The following is a 26,586-nucleotide window of genomic DNA, read 5'->3' as shown; positions in this document are numbered from 1 at the left end:
AAACACACACACACACACACACACACACACACACACACACACATATACACACACACACACACACACACACACACACACACACACGTACACACACACACACAAACAAACACACACAAAGTCTCTCTCTCTCTCTCTCACTCCCTTCCTTCCTTCTATCCTTCACCACCCCCGTTTTCCTCCTTCTCAGTATGACGTAGATCTAGATCGGGACACACTGTCTCCACTTTGGGGCACAGGAAATATGACAGGAGGCCCCTGGCAGCGCCGTATGCCACTTTGTCTTTCTTTCCTTTCTTCTTCTTCCTCTTCTAAGTTAAGTGGTACGGGTGCATGGTGCGCGCACACACACACACACACACACACTGAAGGGCCTCCTAAAAATAGCACCTGGCTATAAAAAGCCATCATAAATCAGTGGAGGAGAATCAGGAGGGAGAAGGGACCAAGGCCTCTGCACTGAATGTCACCTCAGAATGGCATGCAAACCAGGACTGGTGGGCCTTGGGAGCTCCACTGGTGGTCCCATTCACAAAGACATGCTTTGCAGTCACTGGGATGGCTTACTACACAGGGAGGAAATGTTCAGTTAAAAACTATTTAATTTGCATTTCTGATAGTGCTGTATCAATATATTGACATTATGCTATATAGACATTACTGCTCTCGAAACTTTCAGTATAGATTTGAGATCTAAATAAGAAAATTAGAAACTCCTCAATATCAAGTAGACTGTAAGCTAGACTACATTTAGACTATCATAGCAGTTTTATACAATTCTATTAATAATACTTAAGAGACCTTGATGGAGTCAATATATCTGAACCATCAAGGTGAGCTTCATGGAATGGACACGTACTGAATGGGAGACATGATGGGACATCTATTGTCTATGTACTTCTTCTAATTTAGCATCCACACCAACTAGACAGTGCACCCCATCACCCCCCATGATGACGCCTTACTCCACCCATGCCCTGAAATAGACGAGTGAGGCTTATTTTTAAAAGCGGACGCAGGTTAGTGTTCTTGTTTTGGTTCTGAGGAGGGGAAATCCTGCCAACCCCGGCACACCGTAGCGCGGTGTCTCACTGCTGTGAGTGGGTGGGGGGAGGAGGAGGGTTGCCAGAAACTTTCCATTTCCCCCTCCTTCCACAGCCCGCCTTCCTATTGTGTGTGTTGTGAGGTTGTGAGGTTTGCAAGAACCACATAAAAAATAAAAAAAACGCGCCAGTGAAATGGAGCAGCGAAAAAAACACAGGTCGGAATGCACGCGCTTTGTCATGGCCCATGGGCGTTTGGTATGACTGGTTAGAATCTGCAGCAGCAGCAGCAGTGAGGAAATAGGTAGGCAAGAGGGAGCGAGGAACGGGCCCATCTTGGCTCCGCACCATGGTGAACCATCCCTTTACCTTCAGGAGTAAATAAACATCGACGTGCAAACAATAATGCCTCGCTGCCGTCGGGGGAAAAGGACGTGGTGCCCTGTGGAGCTGATGAAGGTCAGACACGGCGAGGAAGAGGATGGATGTGGAGGGTCTCGCGCACCGTCACTGGCCACCAACCGAATGACGTCATTGGGCATCATACATGTGCACACACACACGTAAACCCCCGCCCCACACACGCCACATTTAATGATAAAGTCGTGTTTTATAGCTCGAGCGTGCACCACATAACTGCAAGGTCAAATGAGCAGTAAAAAATTAAACAGCCGAGCCGTCCCTGGGGAGCAGGGCGATAGCAAATGCGTCAGCGAGGCTCAGAAACACATAAGCGCTCGAATATCGAGGCGCCATATCAATAAATAATTTGCCATTCAAAGGCCGAGGCCCTAATACATCACTTAGATATTAACAATCATGCTGCTGGCTCCACCCGGCTGCTCTGCTCTGCGGAGGGAAGCTTCGTGGTTTATTGGCTGGTAAAGACGCGAGTCGTTCCCACAGTCTTCGTCCAGTGACGTTCTTGAAAGCCCGGCGTTCTCAAGGCAGCCAATCGCCTGGCCCCATTTAGCACTCCTCAATCAAATAATCAAGCGGTGCTTTCCAGCGGTGCCAAATCACCTCAGGCAGCAGGGTTGGCACTGTAGCATGCTGGTTAGTACACGCACACACACACGCACACACACAAATACGCACACACACACACGCACACACACACACACACACACACACACACATAAATATACACATACACACACACGCACACACACAAATACGCACACACACACACACACACATAAATACACACATACACACACACACACACACACACACAAAAATACACAGACAGATGCACACACATTTGGACCTCCAGTAGGATTCCATAAGCCTCTGCCTTGCACTCATCTCTCTTGGCAGCCGCCAAGCGCATTTCTAGGGAATGATGCTTGATTTCAAAAGATTATCAAGTATTCCGCGTCCAAACAATATACTGCCAGAACAAACAGCACCATCGCCAGGGAAGAGATATAAAGGCACATTACATGTGAATTATGGTATAATTACATGAGCTGATAAATTACCTTCGGTTCAACAACCTCTCAATCTCCACACACTTAAGAGTCGGCCTCTTGGCATCACTCGTTCACAGTGAGAATTAGTTCCTCGGTTTGGCGGCGCGTGACAGTTATGTGCAGGACTCCGGAGAGACAACTCGACAATAACAGCAAAGGACTCCCATGGAGGATGAGGTGGGCCCTTGCTACTAAATTTAAGCTGAAGATGGCCAGCATCCAACAGCCTTTTGTCTTCTTTCCTATCATATGAAAAGCTGGAGAACAATACAAGGGTGGAGGGACAGCACTCGTCTCCTGCATGACCAACTCCAACCTGCAAGATCGTAGTTATAGTAACCCTGTGGTTACTTGGCAACACATTGGAGGAATCCAAAGGTGCATTACCAAAGCCACTATTCAGGGCCCTCGCATTGCCAAAGGATATGTTCAGGCACTGACACAGACACACACACACACACACACACACAGAGACACACACACACACACACACACACACAGAGACACACACACACAGAGACACACACAGACACACACACACGAATGGCAGGCCAAATGCAGTCTTCCTGACTGAGACTGCAGGGTTGGGATTTTTGTTGTGCCTCGTATCTCCACCTGAAATTCCTGCAATGCCTTCTCAAGAACTAGACAGGAGAACTGACTCACTGTATTTGATGTTACATTTGTGTGGAGAAAGAGAAAGAGAGAGAGCGAGGGAGAGTGTGTGTGTGTGCTTATGCAAGCACGTTTGACGAGAAGAGGTAAAGTGAGGGAGTGTGTGTGCTTGCGTGAGACGCTATGTAGACCTTTCGCTGAACCCTGTCCAGGCAGCAAAGCAGAAACGCCAGTGAATTGAAAAAATGTGCCCCATATTCCCAAACCACAACAGGACAACGGCCTCCTTGGATGTTCTTAGACATGGTCGGTCAAAGTGACTCACACACACACACATCAGACAGCTGTTTGTTCTCACAACGCTGAGTTGGACTGACAAAAATGAAAAGAAGTCCATCCAATTGGGGCACTCATGTCCTCGGACCCAGAGTGAGGTTCCTCTTCCTGTCTACAGCGATTAAATGTCTGCGCCGTCACATGTGCCGGTGAAATGTGAAACCCCGATCGGTTGGCTCTGGCTGTCTCTTCCGCCCTCTCGCCTTTGATTCTGCCATCTTTGTTCAGAGTGGTGATGGAGAATCAAACCAGGCAGGTGGAAAATTACTGTCCGCCCAGTAAGCGCCAGACAGACGACTTGTGTGCTATATTATTTAAAAGGAGAGGGGGGATTTTTTACTGATGCCACACAATATGAGCAGAGTTATGAATCAAAACAGCGTGGACTGTTCAAACGAAAGTGCTGAGAGGCTCATCTGTGGATCCGGTCATGGATCCCTCCATATTTCCGCATTCCCTCCACCTGCATTTCCGTAACCACAGAGAGAGATAGAGATAGAGATAGACAGAGAGAGAGAGTGAGAGAGAGATAGAACTGTGGTTGAGAGGGGGGGACCCGTCCTCTTTTCCTCGTCTCTCCACAGCTACACCATATGTTGAGCTTCAGGCTTACAGCAGGTGAGCCTTCGAGAGCCGCCTGACGAGCTGCTCGCCAGCCTCCATGGTAACGCCACACCCACGCCGCAACGCTGAGCCGCAAATCACATCCCAGAGTGGAGCCGTCGGGCCCAGGCGTGACGGATGCTGGCGGACCCGTCTGCCTTGAGTGTTAATTAATAACGCACTCATGCAAATCACCAGCAGCACCATTGAGAGTCATTAAGACCAATACACAAATCCCTCGATTGGACACGAGGCAGTCGTTTGACCTGAGGCACTACCATCATGGCTGAGCCAATTAGACCTATTAATCTGACACTGTTCAGTGCAGAAGCTGCTGCCCCAAGGCATTCGGGTGGAGGTGGAGGGGGGGGGGGGCAACAGGGGGTGGCCTTGGCAGATTCATTAAAAGTCCGGGGGGGCCGGAAAAGGTATGCTGTTGCTCTTAATGCATTCAAATCAATAGGATGCAACTGGAAACCACAGGCATCTGCCCACGGTAAGGGAAGCTGGCGAGGCATCTGTGTCTGCCTGTAAGCGAGCCTTTGCTCGAGGCGCATTCGAGCCACGGGGTTTGTAAAGTGCTTACAGTGGAAATACACAGTGGCCATATCTTACCCACATGCTGTACGTGCGAGGGAGGGCTGATGCATTGTTTCTGAAGGTAGTCAGAGCTTGATTAAAGCTTAAAAAGCGGCTTTACCTCTGATTCTAGCAAACATCTTGCAGCGCCTGTAATTCCGTGACACCTTAATCCAACTCTTAAAACAAATAACCCTCTGGGAAGAACGCAGGAAGAAGATGCATCATCCAAGACAGACCAGCAACAGCATTCAAAACAGGAAAGGGTGGGGGATAGGTGTGTGTGTGTGTGGGGGGGGGGGGGGGGGGGGGGGGTGAAGAGTGCCCAGATAGCTTCTCTGGTTTGCTGGGAAACACGACAACAAACAATGACAGAGTCACCAGGCTGACAGCAGCGACGCACAATTAAAAGGATCCTGCGACATGTCTGATGTTTCCACAAAACAGTGTTTGCTGAGGACGAGGTACCTGCTTTCACACGCTCTGCATTTTTAAAGACAAAATATGTTTGATCCTGGCCTGTGAGAAGGGAGCACCCAGTTAACAGGAAGTGGAGCATGTGAAGTGCTTGTGACTGCAGAGGCTTTCTGTTTAATTGATTCCATTCGCTCGCTCTCACTCTCCCGCTAGCTCAGACTGACTCAGATTGCTGAGCTCAAGTCCTCACCTAGGAACTACTGGCTTGTGCAGGAAGTAGGCTACAATACCATCAACCAAAACCACAGGAGCTCTAAAAAAGGTGTAATATAGAGTTGTTAAAAACAACTGATTCTTTGGCACAACAATGATAGATAATTTCATAATTCTCTTCTTAAGAAATGTATCCTTTGTTTCCTATTGTGTTCATAAAATCATATGAAACAGACAATCAGAGAGGGTTAACTCATCTTAACTTCAAATGACATTTGGATGTCGTACCTTCATCAAATAGAAAGCTTGTGCGTTTTTCTACAAGAGCCTTAGAAGGTAATGACTGCCCAAAGGGGAAGCACGCAAGAATAAAACCTTTCCATCTTCCCTTTTCTAAATAAAGTTTAATGAGCTTAGACACAACAGCTTGTCTCTGACTAATGCACTCCATCATAAGGTCCAATCGCATTAACCAGGCAGTGGCACTCATAGAATATAGGTACGCTTCCTAATCCATATGAGTCATAAATGCTTTGCAAATCTGGGGATTAAAAAGGCAATTTCAGTTATGGACATGGACTTTGAGGTCATTCCTGTTGAAATGAATCAGTAATTGATTTTAGACTGTAAAGGTCTGCAAACAAATCTAATTGGAAGTCCCAGTGAATCCGTGAAAACTGGCCTCAGCTGCGCTTCTCCGATGACCCGGAGAGCCTTTTCAAGTGCATCCATGACAACCGGTCTTTGAAGCCACTAGGGGAAACTTCTGCCACCCCAAATGTCACGCCCGCTTTATGGAGCATCTCTTAATAGAGACAGAGACACTGCATGAGGACTTGCCTGCATAGGTCCTTCTGAAACTGGACTAACTGCATTTTAGTTTCACAAGTCTAGACTACAGCCTATTGTTGACATGGATTATGACAAATTGTTGATATTTCTAAAATGCTGATCCTTCCTAAACGGCTTTAAAAGGAATGGCATAACGATTCCGTAACGGTGAGGACCAACGGCAGATCTTTGGGCTTTGTTGTTTTTACGTCAGTCCTGTGAAGAATGGCTATGCCGGGCGGCAGCGTGGCGTGCAGGAGTGCCGGCAGGCCCGGCGTCCGAACAGAGTTATTTTAGCCCTGGAACGCAGTGACGAACCGACTGGTGCCTGCTGTTCTGGAATTCAGAATCCTGGCCACTGAGGTCATCCTCCGATTGGTCTGCTTACATCACAATAGCTGTTCCGCCGTCCGGCAGTGCAGCGAGCAGGGGGAGGCACGAGGGAGGGAGGAAGGGTAGAGAGTGGAAGGGGGAGGGGAAGGGGGGGGGTCACACATCCTGAGACAGGGCTAGAGCTGTCTACCGACACAATCCCGCCATTCACGGCTGCCTCTCCAGCCAGCACTCCCCCATGGCTATGCTATCCCCCAGCAGAGCACCCTCCCTCACCCACCCCCGCCTTACAAAACCTCCAACACTCTCGTCTTGTGAGCAACGCCGCCACCACCACCACGAAACAACATGCCACAGACAAGCAAACAGCTCAGAAGCAGAGCGCTGGCAGCTTGAGCCGGTTATCCACCCTCAGAGCCAGAGGAGGGATGTGAGGGAGGGCTCGTGTTTTGACCGAAACCCCCGAGACGTGCTGTCAAAACCGGCCCACACCCAAAACCAGGCAGACAGAGCAGTGCCATTCAGCATGCCAAGGAGCTGACTTAAGTGATTTACAATAGAGCAGCACCCACCCACACAACCACCTCCAAAAATACATCAGTTCACAAAAGACAAGCGCTCTCCTCCTCTACCCACAACCTGTTTCTGGCCCTGTGCTGCTTACGGTGATAAGGACAGGCATCAGATCCGGCGGGTGGGGGAGGGATTTCAACTCTCAAACAAACACAAACATTTCATCATAAAGTCTCCCAGACAGACTGGCTAGTCACTCTCTGCTTTTAGGCAGTGACACAACATTGGTTGGGCAATCAACATCGCCCCTTCTTTTTCAAATAAACACACTCATGTGAACCCAAACAGCGAATCAAAAAAATGTGTGGCCATTAAAGACAACAGGGTCTCCAACCTCTCCCCCTTGCAGGTCACTTTCCCATGAAATGACCCAAGTCATAACTGGAAATAGTCACGATAGAACTCCCATAAGAACCTGATGTCATGCGCGGAAAAATAGACGAAGAGCCCATGTGAGATGTGGGGGCTGCGCGTTTCACCGGGAGAACGCCCCCTCACCTCAGTCCAGAGGTCTCCTCCTGCCTTGGCCTGAGCACTGCTGAGGGAACGCAGCATGATGACAGAGTCTTTACTCATGGTGTGGGAGCCCCTCTGGTATCTGATTTTGGCATGCTGCTGGACCATGCAGTGCAGAGAGCCAGAGAGAGCGAGAGAGCGAGAGAGAGGGGCGAAGAAAAGAGGTCCCATCAGGCATGACTCATCCCTCGCTCATCCTCATCTCGCTCCTGAAAGGCAGGCCAGTAAGAGCTTGTTGCCACCTTCAGAACGCAACAAGACTCAAATTTGTAAACATGGCGGGGAAGTACTGGAGACAGTTAACCATGCAAAGCAACTTCATTCTCGGTGCTCTGAAAATTCTCTGAGTGAAGAAGCTACTCTGACCAAGACAAGGCAAAACTATAACCAGGCTCCAAGTATTCAGGCATAAGTACTAGACTTTGCCTTAGACTAACTGGAGAAATTATTACAGGCTGCCATGACAACAGTCCTCACCAATATAGAGTGGCTATATAAAGATCACAAGACATGTTTCATAGGCCTACTTGATTGTTACAGGTAGATGTTCATAAATTCTAAAGCACTCCTGGATATGCTTAACCTTTTCTCCAAACATTTTGGCAATCATCCGAATTACAGACACTATAGCAGTCGGTCATAAAGCACCGATCACTACTTTAAAGCATTGATCAGCCTACTTGTTATCTTAATGGGAAGACTTAAGGGTCATTCCACCTCAATTCAACAAATGCCTTCTGCTTGACCATCTCAGATTTCCTTAAAAAATTTACCACCTGAAGAGTAACCATTTAAACTGACTTAGCCAAAATATTAGATTGGTATACCTAATACATCCAGAGAAAAACGTTTTTGAACATGGTACCCCCCTTCTGATTTTTGGCACATTGGCGCCCTCATCTAAATCTGCAGCAACGTTCAGATGTCATTATCTCAAAAAGTGTTCAAGCTAAAGACTTCAAATTTTCTGGGAATAATGATTGCTACCTATAGATTCCACATATTCATTCGTAGGCCGTATGTATTGATACTGACTGTGTTTCAATCTTGTGAAATCAGAAGAAAAATGGCAGATTTTTTTTCAACCCCCACATTGGGTGCTCCATTACACAATTTGTAAACAAAATGTTTGACAAATGGTTATGTCTCTCTACAGAAGTGTTTAAGCTGTCTTTGAAAAAGTAATTAAGAGGTGTCTATATTGCTTTTTTGTTGGAAGCATTGTAACACAAAACTGAAAAATAATCAATTTGGATGATATTGTTTCTCCCCATTACAGAGGTATGACACGCTATACCAATGAATTGAACACATCTCCAGAAAGAGTATGAAATGGGCTTTCAGACTGTGAAATTTCAAGATGGTATTATGGCTGCAGTTATTAAAAAACATTTTTTTAATATTGGTCTATTACAACAATTAGCGTTGCTTTTTTGTGCTATTATTTAATGATTTCATAATCCTTGTCTTATTCCTAAGTATCAGATGTTTATGTCTCATACTGTTAAACATTTATATTTTCATTTACTTGCTGAGTGATGAACTAATAAAATATTTCCTGTATTTCCGAAATAAATTGCTGCTGTCACTATTTAATGCCACTAGATGTCACTGTTCATGGATATCAGCAATGTGTTGTTATAGTAGACCAATATTTCAAAAATAACATTTCAATAACCATAGCCATAATACCATCTTGAAATTTCACAGTCTGAAAGCCCATTCCATACTCTTTCTGGAGATGTGTTCAATTCATTGGTATAGCTTGTCATACCTCTGTAATGGGGAGATACAATATTATCCAAATTGATTGTTTTTCAGTTTTGTGTTACAATACTTCCAACAAAAAAGCAATATAGACACCTCTTCATTACTTTTTCAAAGACAGCTTAAACACTTCTGTAGAGAGACATAACCATTTGCCAAACATTTTGTTTACAAATTGTGTAATGGGGCACCCAATGTGGGGGTGAGAAAGAAATCTGCAATTTTTCTTCTGATTTCACAAGATTGAAACACAGTCAATGTCAACACATACGACTTACGAATGAATATGTGGAATCTATAGGTAGCAATCATTATTCACAGAACATTTGAAGTCTTTATCTTGAACACTTTTTGAGATAATGACATCTGAACTTTGCTGCAGATTTAGATGAGGGCGCCAATGTGCCAAAAATCAGAAGGGGGGTACCATGTTCAAAAATGTTTTTCTCTGGATGTATTAGGTATACCGATCTAATATTTTGGCTAATTTAGTTTAAATGGTTACTCTTTAGATGGTAAAAGTTTGAAGCAAATCTGAGATGGTCAAGCAGAAATTTTCTCTAAAATCCGTTGAATTGAGGTGGAACGACCCTTAATGGGACTTCTTGTATGAGCCTATTTCTAGGAACTGATGTAGGCTACAGTTCCTTAAGCATTATAAATTGGCTAAAATGAATGAACACTTATGATGAGATGATAAATTAAAACTGATCCATCATGGCCTACAACAATGAACCACAATTAGTCAATGTGATAGCTTCTAATATGCTCCTGTTCACACCTTTTACAGTCAATGGCTCACACCTGTTTGTTCATCTTGTGCAAACATCCAATATACACTGTGAAGAAGTCTCAACATGAAACAACACATGCTGTATTCCACGAGGCGTTATTGACCAGCATGTGTTGGTCAATTCTAACTGAATTGTTGGGGCGCCTGAGTAACTCTGATCTCTTAAGTTGCACCCGCAGTTTTGCTGAGATCAGGATGGCAGCTATGTAGAAATGGGGAAATAATGTTGAGTGGACATCATCACTAACCGGTAATGTAATAAGGAGAGTGCTTCACTTGACGTATCAAGTCTGTTGACGGACATGGAAAGTGCACAGCAGGGAAAAGTATCTGCCACCAATGATGCAGAAACTTCGAAATACCTTTCTGTTGTATTGTTAGAAGGGACTGAAAACAGAATCCCGTTAGCTCAAGAAAGCTTACACTTACAGCTGTGGAAGGACTTCAGGTCTAAGGTATAATTTACCAATGGCATATGCTGGCGTGGCAGATCTCTTCTCTTTACGAAACATTGCATTAAAATCAGCAAAGAGGTGTCGTATAATGGAATGCAAGATCAAATGTAGCTGCAGTGCTATTAAATCCATCTTACAGTGTTTATAATGTATTTCCATTACATTTGCTTTGATGGATGTGCTTGGTGCGAATTGCCGCTGACCTTTCAACCCGAGCGCCCATTGCGTTTAACTCATTCATCCAGTCAGAAATACAGCAGCTGGACACATAACAATGAAATGCTGCTTACCGTATACGCGCATCCAGCCTTGTTGCTGGCAAAATGAATCCATCAAAATGCCGTCAAGTACAGGGTCCAAAGACACCATTCCCCCATGAATACTGTCCACGTCGCCTGCGGTCGAATCAGTCTCCATAATAGATATACCTCCACGGTAAATCCCAGGTACTGATAGGGAGTCCATGTCCAGAAAGTCCACGACGTTTCGGTGAGAAAATAAAGGAAAAATAAAGCCTCTGCTGGCAGTGTTGTAACGTAGGGTAGTGTTGCACCGGTGTCAGAAATCGAAATATTCGTTCAATTCAAAACACCTTCTTCGCACTTGTGAAGATCTAAAACACTGTTTCAATAAAAAAAACTTAACAACTGTCCAAATCAATAATTGTTTCAATAAATGGATGTCCCATCTTCTTTGTTTAGTCCGACTCCTTACGCTAGAATCCAAAATCTATCCAGGATGCACACGTGTTAAACTCCCTACGAAAGATTCTTTGGGTTCAACTGGATTCCTAAAGTAATCAGTATCGTCACATTGACAACACTGTACATTAACCACAACTTCCCCAGTTAGATGGTTCGCTAAATAACTTGTTGGCTAGGTAAAGGTAATGTAACTGCATATTCCTCACTGCACCCAGATGTTCTCCCACTGGGAAGGCATTGAAAATAACGTTTCGTTTACCATTAACGTTACTGTTCTGAACGTACAAATATATCTAACAGAATACGGACGTACTAAGAGGTAAAGTTATTTGAGTACTGTCCTGTTTTACTGCTAACTAATAGTTACTAACGCTAATGTTAGCTGTGGGCAGTGGCTCCAATACATTGCCGATGACTCCACCGCCTTAGCGAAATCTAACGTTAGCGACAACTGCACAATAGACTCAACGTCGTCGGCACTCTACAGCTATCCAAATCAATGACAGAAGTTTTCAGCCTAGCTGCCTGGACGAAAAACTGCTGTTATAGTTCCTGTAATAAGTCCATTGTTGAATTTTCAAATTCCTCTTGGTGTCTTGAACGACTGGTGTTACCAGCTCCGACGGCGGGGTCAGCACAGCAGCCCCTTCTCATTTAAAAATCCAGACCAGTTTCCACCTCAATCACATGCCTTTGCCAGTCTCGATTCAAGGGAGTCAGGGAAGACGAGAGGATATCCGAGTAGTTCGATTCACACGGCCACTTCTAGGCTAATTGTTGGTCATTCCTTTCAATAGTCCCATACATTTCGTTCTGTCTTAAAATTGAGAATATTTTTCTTAATATTATTTTGTTTATTTTACCCAAAGAAATAGGCTTGAATTCCAATTAACCTAAATCACAAAAACGCACAATGAGGTGGCAAGACCTAGGAGTTTTGTGTGCAGGCCTAGTATTTAGGTTACATATGGGAACTTGATGGAAATATACATAATAAAAAAGGAATTTAAGTTTAACATAAGACACTATTTGCACTGTGTAAATTCCATTGGCCATATTGTTTGTATAAGAGTATCCTTTGACATAGAAGGGTGATTATAACAGGTGACATCAACTTATTATGGAATAAAACTTGTTTTTACTATGCAAACTGGAGACAGCATTTCAGGAAAATCAGCTTATGTAGGTAGCTAGCTAACACCAACCATGTAGTAGAAAACAACATTTAATCTATACCTTACCCTCAACCAAACCTTAAAAACAATATTTTAAACAAATATTTTAAAGGAGCATATTAAGAATTAAAATAATAGGCCAATATCAGAAATCCATCAGGCTCACTGGGCATTTCTTTCAAAAACACGACACCCCTGAGACACCTACTGGTTAAAATTTGAAATACTTTTGTGAGGAAGGTTCAAGTTTATAGCAGAATACTTTGTGAAAATCAACCTTTAATTATCCACATTTTCATTACTGCTTATTCACTTTGGAAGTTGCATCAGCTGTAAAAAAAATGACAGGTGTATCATAATTTGGCAAGGCATATAAAACTATTACTTTAGTGCTTTAACTGGGTGGGTTATCATTAAGCTGTATTACCTTGAGGCGTTAACTTGGCCAAGATGGGAGAAAGGACATCTTCGATATGTTTTCTCTGTTCATAGAAGTCTTGAGTCGTCGGGTTTTTGGAATTCAGGATCCAATCTGACTTTGCTGTGCATGTGTTATTACAGATATTCTAAAATAATATAAGATGTAGGCTGTGATGTAGCATCTAGGTGGGCAGCAACAATGCAACCACAATAACAAAGAGGAGGAGAAGAATGTCAGAGTAATCAGTAGTGGTAGAGTTACCTTATCCTCCTTGTTCAGTTTCCCTTGAATTCTCTCTGGATCTGCTAGGGTTTCTCGAACCATTGTAACATATGACTGCAACCTCTGCTTGGCCTCTGAGGGGGATGCAATAAATGTTAAACCTGTGCGATGTGGAACCACTTGAACACGGCTCTCTGATGTTTGAAATTTAATCTCCCCATACCAGCCCAGGAAAGATAGTCAGCACAATCCGTTTTTGAATAGCGAGATGCAACCTCCTTTGCCCGTTCCCCACGGAAGTTTATAGCTTGAATGTCGGCACCAAGTTCCACCAAAGTTTTTAGGGTATCGAGTTGACCCCAAAGGGCAGAGTAGTGCAATGGAGAATAACCTGGACAAACACAGATCAGATAGATAGATCTATACTTTATTGATCCCCAAGGGCAAATTCAAGAATAGGAATGTCATATAGAATCAATTAAATACCTAATTGACCTACGCCTATGTGTAAAAACTTTAAGTGCCTACCCCTGACGGTCCATGTATTCACATCAGCACCGTGTTTTACAAGTTCACGAACGACATTGCTTCGTCCCAGCATACTCGCAGCAAACAAGGCATTTCTGCCGATGTCATCCTCTTCCCATAACAAATTGGATCGTTCCTCATTAGAGGCACTCTCATTTTCCAGAATAGACTGTATTCCCAGGACGTCACCTGCCAATGCAAATTGGTAAACAGAACCAACACAGTTACCTCTAGATAGCATTTTCGCAAGTTGGAGGGTTGAGGTCGTGTTTGTTTGCTTACGTCTCCATAGATACCAGTTGTTACAAGTTTAGTGCACCGTGTCCGCCACATTCCCAAGAAAAGAACAGTCTCTGGCTCTGGTTGCGTACAGTCAAGACGGAAGTAAAATAAAATGTATGATTCTGGCAGAACACAGCAGGCCAGGGACATTGTCTTAGAGATTGAAATTGAGTAGAGAGTGTAGACCAGTGGCGGCTGGTCATCAAAAATTTTGGTGAAGCAAACCCAGAGCAAACCCCGTCGACCGAAGCGGTTGCAGCGTCGGGACCTTATTACCACTTCGAACGTGCATTATTTTCCTATAGACGCACGGCGCGTCGTTGATTATCCCTTACATAACGGTATATCGTTCAGCCTTACTCACGGTTCTTCCTCACATTCTACAATTGAAATGTCTCCTTACCGTAGCATCAACGAGCTGTGTAATTTCCACAGAAAGCTTTGGTCTGCCCTCTGCTTCCACTCGTAATTTGTCCTCATATTATGACTGGAAACGAAGCTAGCTACCCTCCTAGCAATACCCTCCTAGCTTGTAAGGGCTCTTGCTAAACAAATTATATTAGGAAACAAAAAAGATATTCACTAACCCTAAGTAACAAAATCCTCATCTACACGGAAAAATAAAGATATGTCTTATGAAATGACTGTTCAACAAATTATGTGTTGTTATTGCTGATTATGAAGCTCTCCTAAATCGTCGCTGTCAAAGTCAGTTAACGATAGTTGCCTTATGAAGGCGTTGACTGGCCAGAGTATTGTGTCAATCATATTCAAGTGACGGAAGTGCAAAATTCTACCCTATCGGTCACTGCTTCACGGGTGGGACTTATCTGCCATAAGGATCCATTGAAACGGGAAAAATCCACGAGCCGCGGGGGGTTTCACTCGATTTACATTGAAGTCAATGGGAAAAGATATCGATGGTAGTGAAGCAAGAAAATCGTCTGATTCACTGCAATTGTCTGTTTCACCGCGGGTGTGGGGATGGCGCTGTTGTCACTCACAGAATTGAATTCAGGAAAACAACTCGTCTTAATGACTGTCTTTCTGTTTCAAAACAGTGAAAATGGGATTATTGTAAGGTTTTTTTTTATTTTTTATGTTTACTTTTTTTTTGGTGAAGCACTGCTTCACCTGTAGTCTTATAGAAGCCTCCTCTGGTGTAGACCCAGGCCTGGTTAGACCCCTCTGTGAAGAGGGCTCATATTCGACTGATTAAAACCAGATCAGTTATAAACATAGAAAGTAAAAGATAGTTTAACATAGAAAGTAAAAGATAGGTTATAAAGCAACCAGACTCAGACTGTTCTCTGTCTAGCAGGTGACGTCCAGGGAACACAATCCAGTTTCGAATGTGTTTGGCGTAGGCTGCACTTAAGGAATTACTGTCATTAGGCAACTATTTAGGCAGTATCCAATATGGCAAGACAGATCGATACAGTGTTTCAGTGTAAATTATCTCAGATAATGTATCGACAGGCCTGCTAACATGCTAGACCACAAGACTCTAGCGGAACTAAGGAGCGGCGGCAATTGTTAAGCCGGGGACTGCGTTTTTTATGCACATCCTGTCTGGGTTTACAGACGGAATCAAATAGCCCTTTTCGGTTTTACCTCTGAAATCCCACCATTTGCCAAGTAAACTCGGATGTTTTATCATTTTAATGGATATATGAGGTATCGATTGTTCTTTTACGTTTGATTTGGTCGACATTTTAATCACGTGTATATAATGTAAAAGGAAACCACTGTCAACACAGAACTGGGATAGTGAGCTAGCTGGCAGGCTATTTTGAAGCCACTTCTACGGATAGCCTACTTGTGGAATCTAGCTAGTTAGCTAGTTAGCAGGTAGCCTTGATGACGTTAGTGATATATGTATTGCGCCGTTAAGTGTTATTTAGGTCGAGATCAAACCGAGTTGACGGCCAGGAATAAAGTGAAGTCGATTAGCAATTTAGTTAGGTATGTTATCCTCTTTCTGTCGGCGTACTCGTAGCTAACAGGCGTAGTTGGCTCTACAACGTAAGCAGTGACAGTTAACGTTAGCATGAAATGCGACCAGATAACTGGTAACGTCAGATTAGGTGTTGGCACTTGTGTGAAGAGATCTGAAAACTTATCAACACTGTCACGTTAGCTGCTGCACTTTTAATTCAATGTCGTGTGTAAGTGCACATCATATTGTGGTTACAACACTGGTTTAATGTTTACGTTTGCTGAAAGCATTTCCAGTTAAAGATAGGGAGAGATTGTTTTTTTCTTCTCAGTAATTAATTCAGGATTGCATGCATTAACATGTTTCAGATTCTGTCTTCACAATAATTACCTATGGAACATTAGATTTCATCTTACGTAATGTTTATTTGTATTACAGGTTAGCAGAAAGGTGAACCACGAAGGGTTATTTTTTCTGTGCATGGACGGAAAGCCAATGCGCAGGTTAGTATGATATTAGGATTTCAGATATTTTTTATCTACATTATCTCATTATCTTTATCTACATTATTCACACGTTTGAACGATTGTTCTTGTTCTTTTGATATTCTTATAATGAACTAAGTAATAAATGCTCCGTGTAGTAAAGCATCAAATCTGATTCAGTGAATGGTGAAATACCCATTTGTTGTAAAGGTTCAACCTTTAGTCCTGATGTGTAGTTGCACCGACTTCACAAAATCTTGAATTCAGCCATTCAGATAGGTGTATGGCTACGTGTTTGGATTAGATGTTACTGTGCGGTGCGGTATGGTATCAGAAATGGAGAACCATTGGTGGCTTGCAGAGCTGAATCAAATCAGTTGAATATGTTATCTTTTATGTTGTTCGATCCATCACATCGTTATAATGTGTTTCTCACTGGGAGTATCTATTTGTATTTCAGGTGTTACCGGTAAAGAGTAAATTACATGTTTCACAGTTTTAATCATAGGTGGAAAACTCCAGCTTCAGAAAGTAAAAATCCAATCATGTATTGGTTCTACCTGTGCACTTAACACAGGTGATCTCATCAATTAGCTGCTCTAGCTGGCTGAAGACTTGTGCTAATTAGAGTCAGCTGGTTTAAGTGAATGGTTGGCACAGATATGTGGTAGTAGGACTTTTACTTTCTGAAGCTGGACTTTTCCACCTCTGGGTTTAATGGAGTCTATACAGCTAAACATGACCTTTGAAATTATGCTATAAGCATGTTAAGCCTACCTTACACTGACAAGATTTGGGTAGGATTCTTGAAAGATTGTAGTCTTCTGAATAAAGCTTGAATGAGGGGCAATAGTTAAAAAACTACAATCTTTCAAGAATCTTTCTCAATCTGGTCAGTGTAAGGTAGGTTTTAAATAGCTTTTCCTTTCTTTTTTGAGCTTGGCATACCTCAAAATGTGTGAGGCCTAAGACATGCTTGGTCTTGATGGGCATTGCAGGTAGTTAGTAGGCTGGGTGAACCCTGCCTGATCTGCCGGCGAATTTGGATTTCGAATTAATGTATAAGGGGTGTTATTTTACAGATACATTTTGGCATATTTATCTAAATATATATTAATAGACAGTTATTATGCTGATCAAACAGCCACAGTAATTTGGTCGAAATCTATTCCAATATCCAGTGCTAAAAAGAGGCGAGAGATGTGATTGACTGAATGTTTGAATGTTTGAAACACTGAACAAGCTGACAGAATGTCACTCCCCCGCCCTCTTTTACCAGAGTGCAGAAGCTTACTAATGACAGACTGGTACCAACATATTGCTATTTTCTCTGTGACTGGTCTCAGGAAGAAGTCGAGGATTGTTTTTTCTGTCCTGTACACTTCTCTCTCTTTCCAGCCTCTCTCTCTCTCGGAAATACGGATATCAATGAAACCCATGAATAGGACTTCCTGCTTTCAATGATGTAAAATGATGATTTTTACATCATTGAAAGCAGGAAGTCCAACATTGAAATCCGTATTCCTCCCATCTCAAAGCAAACTGAGGGAATGATGCACGACCATTCAAAAACATGACTGGTTTTCTAAAGATACAAAGCTTAATGCTAATCGGTGAAGTGTCCCTTTAAAAGAAAATGTGTTAACAGGGAGCATAAATGCTGTTTTTTCTTTGTCATCAGATTGGTGAATGCCTACATAGTTTTGACATGTACACAGACACTTGTTGAAAACCGTCACCCTTCTCTCTCCCACCCAGGGGTACCAGTGCACGCCCAGATAACACCGGAATGGACATCACCAGCCGCTGCACCCTTGGTGACCCCAACAAACTTCCAGAGGGGGTCCCCCAGCCTGCGCGGATGCCCTATGTGTCCGACAAGCACCCCCGTCAGACACTGGAGGTCATCAACCTGCTACGCAAGCACCGGGAGCTGTGCGATGTCGTGCTGGTGGTTGGAGCGAAGAAGATCTACGCGCACCGGGTCATCCTGTCGGCCTGCAGCCCCTACTTCCGGGCCATGTTCACAGGGGAGCTGGCCGAGAGCAGGCAGACGGAGGTGGTGATCCGAGACATCGACGAGCGCGCCATGGAGCTGCTCATTGATTTTGCGTACACCTCACAGGTGCGACTCGGTGCCATTTCTCAGTTTTTGGCGTTCTCTGTTTTCCGTCTGTGCTACAAGGAAGTCAGTAAGAGTCTTTTTGTTGTAGATTTGATGCTGTTATTGATTAGTCCTGGATGTAGAACACAAGCAGCACTACTCATTAGTGTTGTGGGAGTTACTGATAATTAGGAATTAGTTACAGTTTTAAAAAGAGTATTTGACTTGCTTTACCAATGACTGTATGAAAGTCATTTGATACCAGGGAAAGTAACTTTTGAGTTATGTCTGTGGCTGTTTTATTTTAGTGTTGCTATGACACACACTGTAAAATGTTCTCAACCACTGTACCCAAAATAGAAATGATGACATGTTAAGTAGTGGAACAGTAAAACATAATAGATGTGTTTTATGAGACTATTTATTGTATTTAGCGTAGCTGAAGAACATGTTTCTGCATGTCTGGCCACTGTCTCCTCTTATTTAATTTGCAAACAGGCAAGCTGCCATATTTACAATCACAGCGGAAATGCGAGAGCCAAGCATTATGCTTGTTTGAGTGTTTATTTGGAGAGGGTACCATACGCTGCTTGTTTTGACGGCTGTTCAGTCCCACATGTCCTGTCTCTCTTGTTAGTCACTGTCTCTCCCCTTTTCTCTCTCTCTCCATCCATCTATTCACTCACCCAAATAAGCTGTGTGTGCGTGTGTGTGTGTGTGTGTGTGTGTGCGCGCGCGCGCCTGTTTAACATGTGAACATGTGTTGTAGGGATGCATGATATTATCGGTACGACATCGCTATCGGCAGATAACGGCTTAGGAATTGTGTTGTCAGCAGATATTGAGTTTGAAAATATCGGCACGTCATATATCGACAGAAATCCAGTATCGTGCATTCTTAATATGTTTGTAAGTGTCTGCATGCTGAGTGGGAGTCCAGGTGTGTGGTCGTTGGTTGATGTTCTGTGCTGTGACGTTCAGGTGACGGTGGAGGAGGGGAATGTCCAGACCCTGTTGCCGGCCGCTTGTCTGCTGCAGCTGGCCGAGATCCAGGAGGCGTGCTGCGAGTTCCTGAAGCGGCAGCTGGACCCCTCCAACTGCCTGGGCATCCGCGCCTTCGCCGACACGCACTCCTGCCGCGAGCTGCTGCGCATCGCCGACAAGTTCACCCAGCACAACTTCCAAGAGGTGACGCCTGTTTGTCAATCACACGCGCACACAAACACACACACAGACAAGCCTCTGTCACCCACTGAACTCTTGTTTCTATGTATGTCTCGCCTATTCTCTCTCATTATGAGCAGTCCTTGTCATCTATTTTGTGTAGCCTTTCCCACTTGTTTTCCCCGTTGTTTTGCCTTTCTCGTGCTTTTATTCAGATGGTATGCCGCTCTGCCTCCCTCAAAGCTAGTTGAAAGGCAACAGATATCAGACCAGCCAAAGTGCTGTGGTGACTTTGGGTTCGTTAAGAACCAAGCCCTCTGTGTTCCCTCGCGCGGATGTGTGTTGCTGCCTGCCGCCAATTTTAGCCCCACTTCCAGGCTATAAAGATGATCCCGTCAGAATCCAGGGTGTCTGCTCTCGCTAGCATTAGCAGTAGCAACGCCTCTCGGGTTTCCTTGGTGACACTGCAGCTCCTCGTTATTTTTACCCCAAGGAAGAGAGCTAAATCTGACTCCCCACCAGTGTTAAGTTCTCTCCCCTGAGTTTTAATTACCGGAACTTTGGTGTGTGTGTGTGTGTGCGCGCGCAGTGAGTTTGCACTTCAAAACATAAAGGAAGTGTCCTTCTTTTAATTGAGAAGAGAATTAAAATGTTTCAGGCATATTAAGTAGATCGAGTGAGCAACAAGAGGAATTTCAATGCGTTTGGTGTGGTTATGGGGTAGGCGCCTTTATTGTCGTACAGTTTGGATGAAAATGGCATGTTGTAAATTGCTGGAATTGGCTTTCTGTGAGAAGTTGAAAAGTCTCTCCAAATCCCTGGCCAGTGAATACTCTTGAGAGAGGGAAGGCTAGTCTTGCTTTGGTCTTTTCCTTTCTTTGTTTATTGTGTGTGCAGTGCAGTGTACAAGTGTGTGGCACAGAGCTCTTTGTGTTTTTTCCCTCTTTGATTCTGGCTTAGTACCTATTGCTATCCTGAGCCAAAAGCTGTTCTGAAAAATGTGTGTTTGTGTGTGTGTACACACCTACCTTCCTTGTGCCAGGTCATGGAGAGTGAAGAGTTCATGTTACTCCCAGCCAATCAGCTCATAGACATCATCTCCAGTGATGAGCTGAATGTTCGGAGTGAGGAGCAGGTGTTCAATGCGGTGATGGCCTGGGTCAAATACAGCATCCAGGAGCGTCGACCTCAGCTGCCACAGGTCACACACACACACACACACACGCACATACACACACACACACCTGTCTCTCATAGTCGGTATACACTATGTCTTTGTAGTATGCAGTGAGTATGTGGAGTATAAATTTCAGATTTAATCACAGAAACGGTCAATAAAATATAGTGGCATAATAGATTAACTCACATCCCTGCAGTTCTTCTCAAAGATGTAGCTCATATCAGTTATACATATTTGTTATATTTGGCATACACATGCTGTAGTAGACCCCGAAGCCATTTGTTTTGAGAATAACGGCTGGCTGATGAAGTTATTGGCTGGCTAGCCGGCTCAGCCAAAACCTAAATGGCTGCTGCAGCCGCCAAATTTTTAATGGCTGATAATGGCTTAAGTTGCCTCTTCATGCCTACAGATGCCTATGTTGTGCTAGATCTCAATACACAATGTTATTATATCATTTTTAACAAAGCTCTGCACATTTCACTTCAATGTAGACTGAAGCATGCATTGTGAACTAGCGCAGCAATTTCTGGAGATGGTGAAATGCTGCAGTTTAAATCTGTCCGCTCCAGAATACGTTTCATATCATCAATCTTTGGTTTTGATGTTTGTGCAACCGGGCCCTGAAGATTTTCAAGTCCGAGTAGAACTTTGTAGGAATTAGGAAAGTATATGAAAAGCGAGATCAAAATAAGGCTACCGTTGGCTTCTTTCCCCCATTTCATCTCAGCGCGAGAAAGCAAAAACATTGCCGAGAACGTGGACCTTTAATTGGCTGTCAACTCACTGAGTCCTGTGTATCGTAGCAACGAGCACAAGACTGATACGGTGAATCCAGTGGGAAAACCTTGTGTATCGTTTATTTTATAATTGTGATATAATTGTATTATTATAGTATGTGAATTGTATAATTGATATAATTGTTTTTAGATGCAACAAGTCCAAGTCTAAGTTTGGCTCAGCCAAAGTTTATCAGATGGCGGCTCAATTTGGCTTACAGAATTATTGGCTGGCGGCGGCTGAAATTCTAAATGGCGCAAATGGCGGCGCGTGGTGGCGGCTTCGGGGTCTATGCTGTAGATATTAATTAATTTAATCCTAAGAACAGAGCATTTGCTTTTGGATTGTTTTCCATTCTAACGTGAATTATGAGTATGTAAGATGAACCGTGACGTTGCCAAGACAACACATTTCTCAAGGCTTTTCTCTCTCCGTGGCAACAGGTGCTCCAGCATGTTCGTCTTCCGCTCCTTAGTCCAAAGTTCCTGGTGGGCACTGTGGGGTCAGACCCCCTCATTAAGAGTGATGAGGAGTGCAGGTGGGTTTTGCCATGACTCCTGCTGTAGCTCCACGTTGCTCCCTGACCACAGACTCCAGGGGCCAGAGACTTGAGGGTTTTCATCCAGCCATTCTATTAATACCATGTCGTTATTATCTCTTGAGCTTTTGACAGCTAGTAATTGCCATGACTTCCATTTTGCACTTGGTTGACAGGTTGTTAACAGCCCTAATGTGTCCCTATATTTATACAAACATATGAGTCTGTGTGTAACACATTGGACAATTTTTTAAGTGTTGTTGTCACACCACTTACTTTTATATATTTCTATAAAGTTTTATATTATAAAATATAGCTGTGTTATTATTGCAATATATTTATATTCATTTTTAAGTTTGAATATTTGCCTGGCAATGAGAATAAGGTTTACCGCATGTAATACGTGTGCATGTTTTTGGTCTTGTATAGAGGTATCCTTTAATTGACATTTTCTACCCCCCTTCTTCAGAGATCTGGTGGATGAAGCCAAGAACTACCTCCTCCTGCCTCAAGAGCGCCCCCTCATGCAAGGCCCTCGCACTCGGCCCCGCAAACCCATCCGGTGTGGGGAGGTGCTGTTTGCAGGTAGGCAGAAGTCAGGGTGTGCAGTGCACAGCAGCCTGTCATATCATAGCCCCTGACTGACAACAGAAGGACCTCTTTATGTTGGTCAGGTGTATCTTTATTGAACCTGGGGATATACGGGCCGCACTGAAACGGACTACTTCAGATGTGTATGTGTGTATGTATTGATTCACCTCAGAGCTGGAAGAAAAAAGAAAAGCATTGATTTTTGTGTGTGTGTGTGTGTATGTGTGTGCTCTTTGGTGAATTTCCGGCAATAACTCATGGGGCTGACCTCATCCCTTCCTCTGCTTGCTGCACAGTGGGGGGCTGGTGCAGCGGTGACGCCATCTCCAGCGTGGAGCGCTACGACCCGCAGACCAACGAGTGGCGCATGGTGGCGTCCATGAGCAAGCGCCGCTGCGGGGTCGGGGTCAGTGTGCTGGACGACCTCCTCTATGCAGTCGGTGGCCATGACGGTTCCTCGTACCTAAACAGTGTGGAGAGGTGGGCTACTTTTTAACCATAACCCAGTAATCATGCTCAAATGTCCCTAGATGGTGGGAATAATGCCCAGTGATTCATAATGAATAATGTATCATGTCTGTAAGGGAACCGCATGTGGTGCATCATTTGGGATTTGGAGCATATGGTCTGCTCCTTCTGTTGTTCTGTTCTGTTGAAGTTTTTCAAGAAACTGAAGTATGATGGCGTTTGTGCATGTCTTCAGGTATGACCCCAAGACCAACCAGTGGAGTAGCGATGTGGCCCCCACCAGCACTTGCAGAACCAGTGTAGGCGTGGCTGTGCTGGGAGGCTACTTGTACGCTGTCGGAGGTCAAGACGGAGTTTCTTGTCTCAATATAGTGGAGAGGTGAGCTTGGCAAACTTGAAAGACTAAATCTGAGGTTTCTCCATCTGCTGTGTGGTTCATCGAAGGATTGCGCGGTGTGTCATTTAGATACTCTCTGAAGTGGCAAGTCCGCTGCATTCAAGTCTCTGTCTAGCAGAGCCCCCGTCTTGTTTGCCTTACCCACATGACCCATACGTACAAACAAGCAAGCAACAACGTAAGCATAAGGGCAGCTTTGATGACTATAAATCCTGCTATAGGCAAAGGTCTCCCTGTCCGTATCTCCTCAGAGATGGCCAGCCTTCACCACTTGGCACTTCTTTCCTGGAGGCACCAAGGCCAAATGGAATGCAGTGATATGTGTGATTCATATCTGTCCTGTCTCCACCATCGCTGCAGGTATGACCCCAAGGAGAATAAGTGGACACGAGTGGCTTCCATGAGCACCCGGCGGCTAGGTGTGGCAGTTGCTGTGCTCGGGGGATTTCTGTACGCAGTGGGGGGATCAGACGGAACGTCCCCTCTCAATACAGGTACTCAACTGCTCTGTGCTGTTCACTCCACGTGTGCTTTGGTTTACACAAAAGATCCAGTTGTGGATCTTGCTTCTGGTGTTACTAATAAGAGGTGCACAGACAGGTCTTCTTAACCTGCATTGTAATTGTATCCTGGCCAGTATGCCGCACACATCCTTGTTAAATACGTGATGGTAATGTTGTCTGTGATGTCCTGCCTCTGACTGACTCTTGTGTGGTCTGCAGTGGAGCGCTACAACCCCCAGGAGAACAGATGGCACACAGTGGCCCCGATGGGCACCAGGAGGAAGCACCTAGGCTGCGCCGTGTACCAGGACATGATCTACTCCGTGGGCGGACGGGACGACACCACAGAACTGAGCAGCGCGGAGCGATACAACCCCAGAACCAATCAGTGGTCTCCTGTGGTGGCCATGACGTCTCGGAGAAGTGGGGTGTGTAGCTGTTGTTTTGTGGTGATTCTGATTGGTGCAGTGGTCTTTCAGCGAACCAGCTGATGGCATTAGCACATTGGAGCTGTGATTCATTTTCACATTGTGTAGGATTTGGGCTTTCAAGAAAAATGTGTTTCATCCTCAAACACCCACTTTTGTCCACACCCCAAAGGTATTCAGTTTAGCTTCATAGGCCAGAACATATTTAAGTTTAAGAAGTTGCAACTGCAGAATTTTGAGGAATGTACCTTAAAAAGTGACAAACTGGAAAAATAGTTGGTGATTAATTTAGCTGACAACAAAATGACAACCTTGTAGCAGAAAACACATTTCAAATTGTTTGCTCTTGCAGGTGGGTCTAGCAGTTGTAAATGGGCAGTTAATGGCCGTCGGTGGCTTTGATGGCACGACATACCTGAAAACAATAGAGGTGTATGATCCTGATGCTAACACATGGAGGTAAGATTTTCTACTGAACTAGTAGTAGTTGTTTTGCCATAATCATTGTTATTCCTTAAAAAAAGGAACACTTTAAAAAAAAAAATAAAAAAAATGTATACCAACTTCAAATAAAACCACAACAAACTTTCTCCTGACAGGCTTTACGGCGGAATGAATTACCGAAGACTAGGAGGAGGAGTTGGTGTTATCAAAATGACTCACTGTGAATCCCATATATGGTAACACTCCCACGCCCACTCCACTGGTGCCTCACCATAGCTTGTGCCTCCCATACAGACATTGTGCATCATGCAAAAGAATACGACTCTCAAGACTGTAAACACATCTCTGGCCGTTCCAATGGCAAGCCAAGGAGTCCCCTCCCCCTCGCCGCCATGCGAGTCGTCCTGTTTTAGCTGCTCGTTGAGCGCGCATCCGGCCCCATCCTTCGCTCCCGTACGCATCAGTCTACACCAGCTCGAGGCCTCCTTAAAGGACCAATGGTATGCGAGCTGAGGTTCTGTCGTTGTCCAACCGTCTTCGCAGCGTTTCCGGTGAACATTTGTTGCTGTTACACGTACATGGGAAAGCGTCTGAGAGGATAGTGGTCAAGTCTTTCTCGGAAGGCAGTCTCGTCTGCTTCTCTGTGCGCCCCAAACTGAAAAGGGGCAAATTCTCGCTGAAGAGACAGTGGAGAGGCTTGCGCGACGGCAATGTCACTCTGTCCCCAGGCCTCGCAAATAAGCTACTCCTTCAGCCATTTTAAAATTCATCTGAGTTGGATGCACTGTGACTGGTTATTATAGCCGCATCTTTTCCTAGACAAGTGAGACATTCAGATTCAGTGACCTGTAGATTGCAGTTCTGGTACCATGGTGTTCACCAAGCATTGCTAAATTGAATGTGCAACCCTTGCAGTTAAATTTGCAAAATTTAAAGGCTGTGCAAAAAGTAAGTTATACTGGTATACTGTTGGTGAATATTTTTAGAAACATCAGTTAGACACACACATACACAATCACTCTTGTTTACTTTTATATGAAAGAACACCTAAATTAATTGGACCATGCACTTTAACCCCTTTTGTTGTTTTGTTTTGAAGGTATAGACATGTTAGAAATATATATGGGAAAATGAATCGGTGAATGACATGTATTTCATATTCACTTCTTACTGGGCCTGCCAGATTCTCTCAGTGATATTGGCCCATGTTACTGAGGGTTTCTTCTTCTGTTTGAATATGTTGTCATACATGCATTAAACTCAGTTTCCATTTTATCATTTGCACATGTCACTGATGTTTTAGGGTATTAAGTGTTGATGAACAATGAATATGCATTTGGCTTATTAAAGATTTGCAATGTGTGTTCCATCTAGTGGGTATGGATGTCACTGTGCAATTTGAAGTGATTTTTTTTTTTTTTTAATCTAGTAGTATAAACACCAGTAAGGTCATTTTGAATGCACTGTCCATTTATTTCAAAGAAATATTAAAAGAACAATAAAAAGCCAGTACTCCACATGTCTGAAACTACATTTAAAACCCCCCATTCAAACAGAGAAACAAAGGAAAATGTATATATATGTACAAGAAATGAAGTTGTTACATGAAAATATTGTATTCACTCATGTATAAAAAATGAAGAAATATTAAAAACAAGGAAATGGTCATGATTTATCCTTATAGTAC

The 26,586-nt window shown here is 44.0% G+C and overlaps 3 protein-coding genes across 5 annotated transcripts in view; 1 reads left to right on the top strand and 2 right to left on the bottom strand.

The window, feature by feature from the left end:
- rasal2 (RAS protein activator like 2) overlaps positions 1-11,891 on the bottom strand; it is a 59,723-nt gene extending 47,832 nt beyond the window's left edge. The window contains exon 1 of the mRNA XM_062527758.1: positions 10,837-11,891. Coding sequence (XP_062383742.1) covers positions 10,837-11,011 — 175 coding nt within the window. The 5' untranslated portion in view covers positions 11,012-11,891. The remainder of the gene's footprint in view (positions 1-10,836) is intronic.
- Positions 11,892-12,414: 523 nt separating this feature from the next.
- Positions 12,415-16,568, bottom strand: ankrd45 (ankyrin repeat domain 45). 2 transcript variants are annotated; one of them, XM_062527730.1, is made up of 6 exons: positions 16,498-16,568; positions 13,597-13,785; positions 13,292-13,459; positions 13,108-13,202; positions 12,853-12,991; positions 12,415-12,755 (listed from the first exon to the last, which is right to left on the bottom strand). In XM_062527730.1, the coding sequence occupies exons 1-6, from the start codon at positions 16,499-16,501 to the stop codon at positions 12,724-12,726; spliced, it is 627 nt and encodes a 208-aa protein (XP_062383714.1). In that variant the 5' UTR covers positions 16,502-16,568; the 3' UTR covers positions 12,415-12,723. The 2 variants fall into 2 exon arrangements, with proteins under 2 accessions (XP_062383714.1, XP_062383706.1); XM_062527722.1 differs by lacking the exon at positions 16,498-16,568 and having other exon boundaries at positions 13,597-13,866.
- klhl20 (kelch-like family member 20) lies at positions 15,424-26,418 on the top strand. 2 transcript variants are annotated; one of them, XM_062527697.1, is made up of 13 exons: positions 15,424-15,555; positions 16,256-16,320; positions 18,061-18,427; positions 19,388-19,594; positions 20,613-20,771; positions 21,974-22,068; positions 22,538-22,653; positions 22,956-23,139; positions 23,363-23,506; positions 23,885-24,018; positions 24,247-24,455; positions 24,808-24,914; positions 25,055-26,418. In XM_062527697.1, the coding sequence occupies exons 2-13, from the start codon at positions 16,298-16,300 to the stop codon at positions 25,137-25,139; spliced, it is 1,830 nt and encodes a 609-aa protein (XP_062383681.1). In that variant the 5' UTR covers positions 15,424-15,555; positions 16,256-16,297; the 3' UTR covers positions 25,140-26,418. The 2 variants fall into 2 exon arrangements, with proteins under 2 accessions (XP_062383681.1, XP_062383672.1); XM_062527688.1 differs by lacking the exon at positions 15,424-15,555 and adding an exon at positions 15,577-16,046.
- Positions 26,419-26,586: the final 168 nt, after the last annotated feature.

Source organism: Sardina pilchardus, chromosome 2, assembly GCF_963854185.1.
Source record: "Sardina pilchardus chromosome 2, fSarPil1.1, whole genome shotgun sequence".
In the NCBI taxonomy this organism is placed as follows: Eukaryota; Metazoa; Chordata; class Actinopteri; order Clupeiformes; family Clupeidae; genus Sardina; species Sardina pilchardus.
Note: the sequence above shows the minus strand (reverse complement) of the source record. Positions and strands in the feature narration are given on the sequence as shown.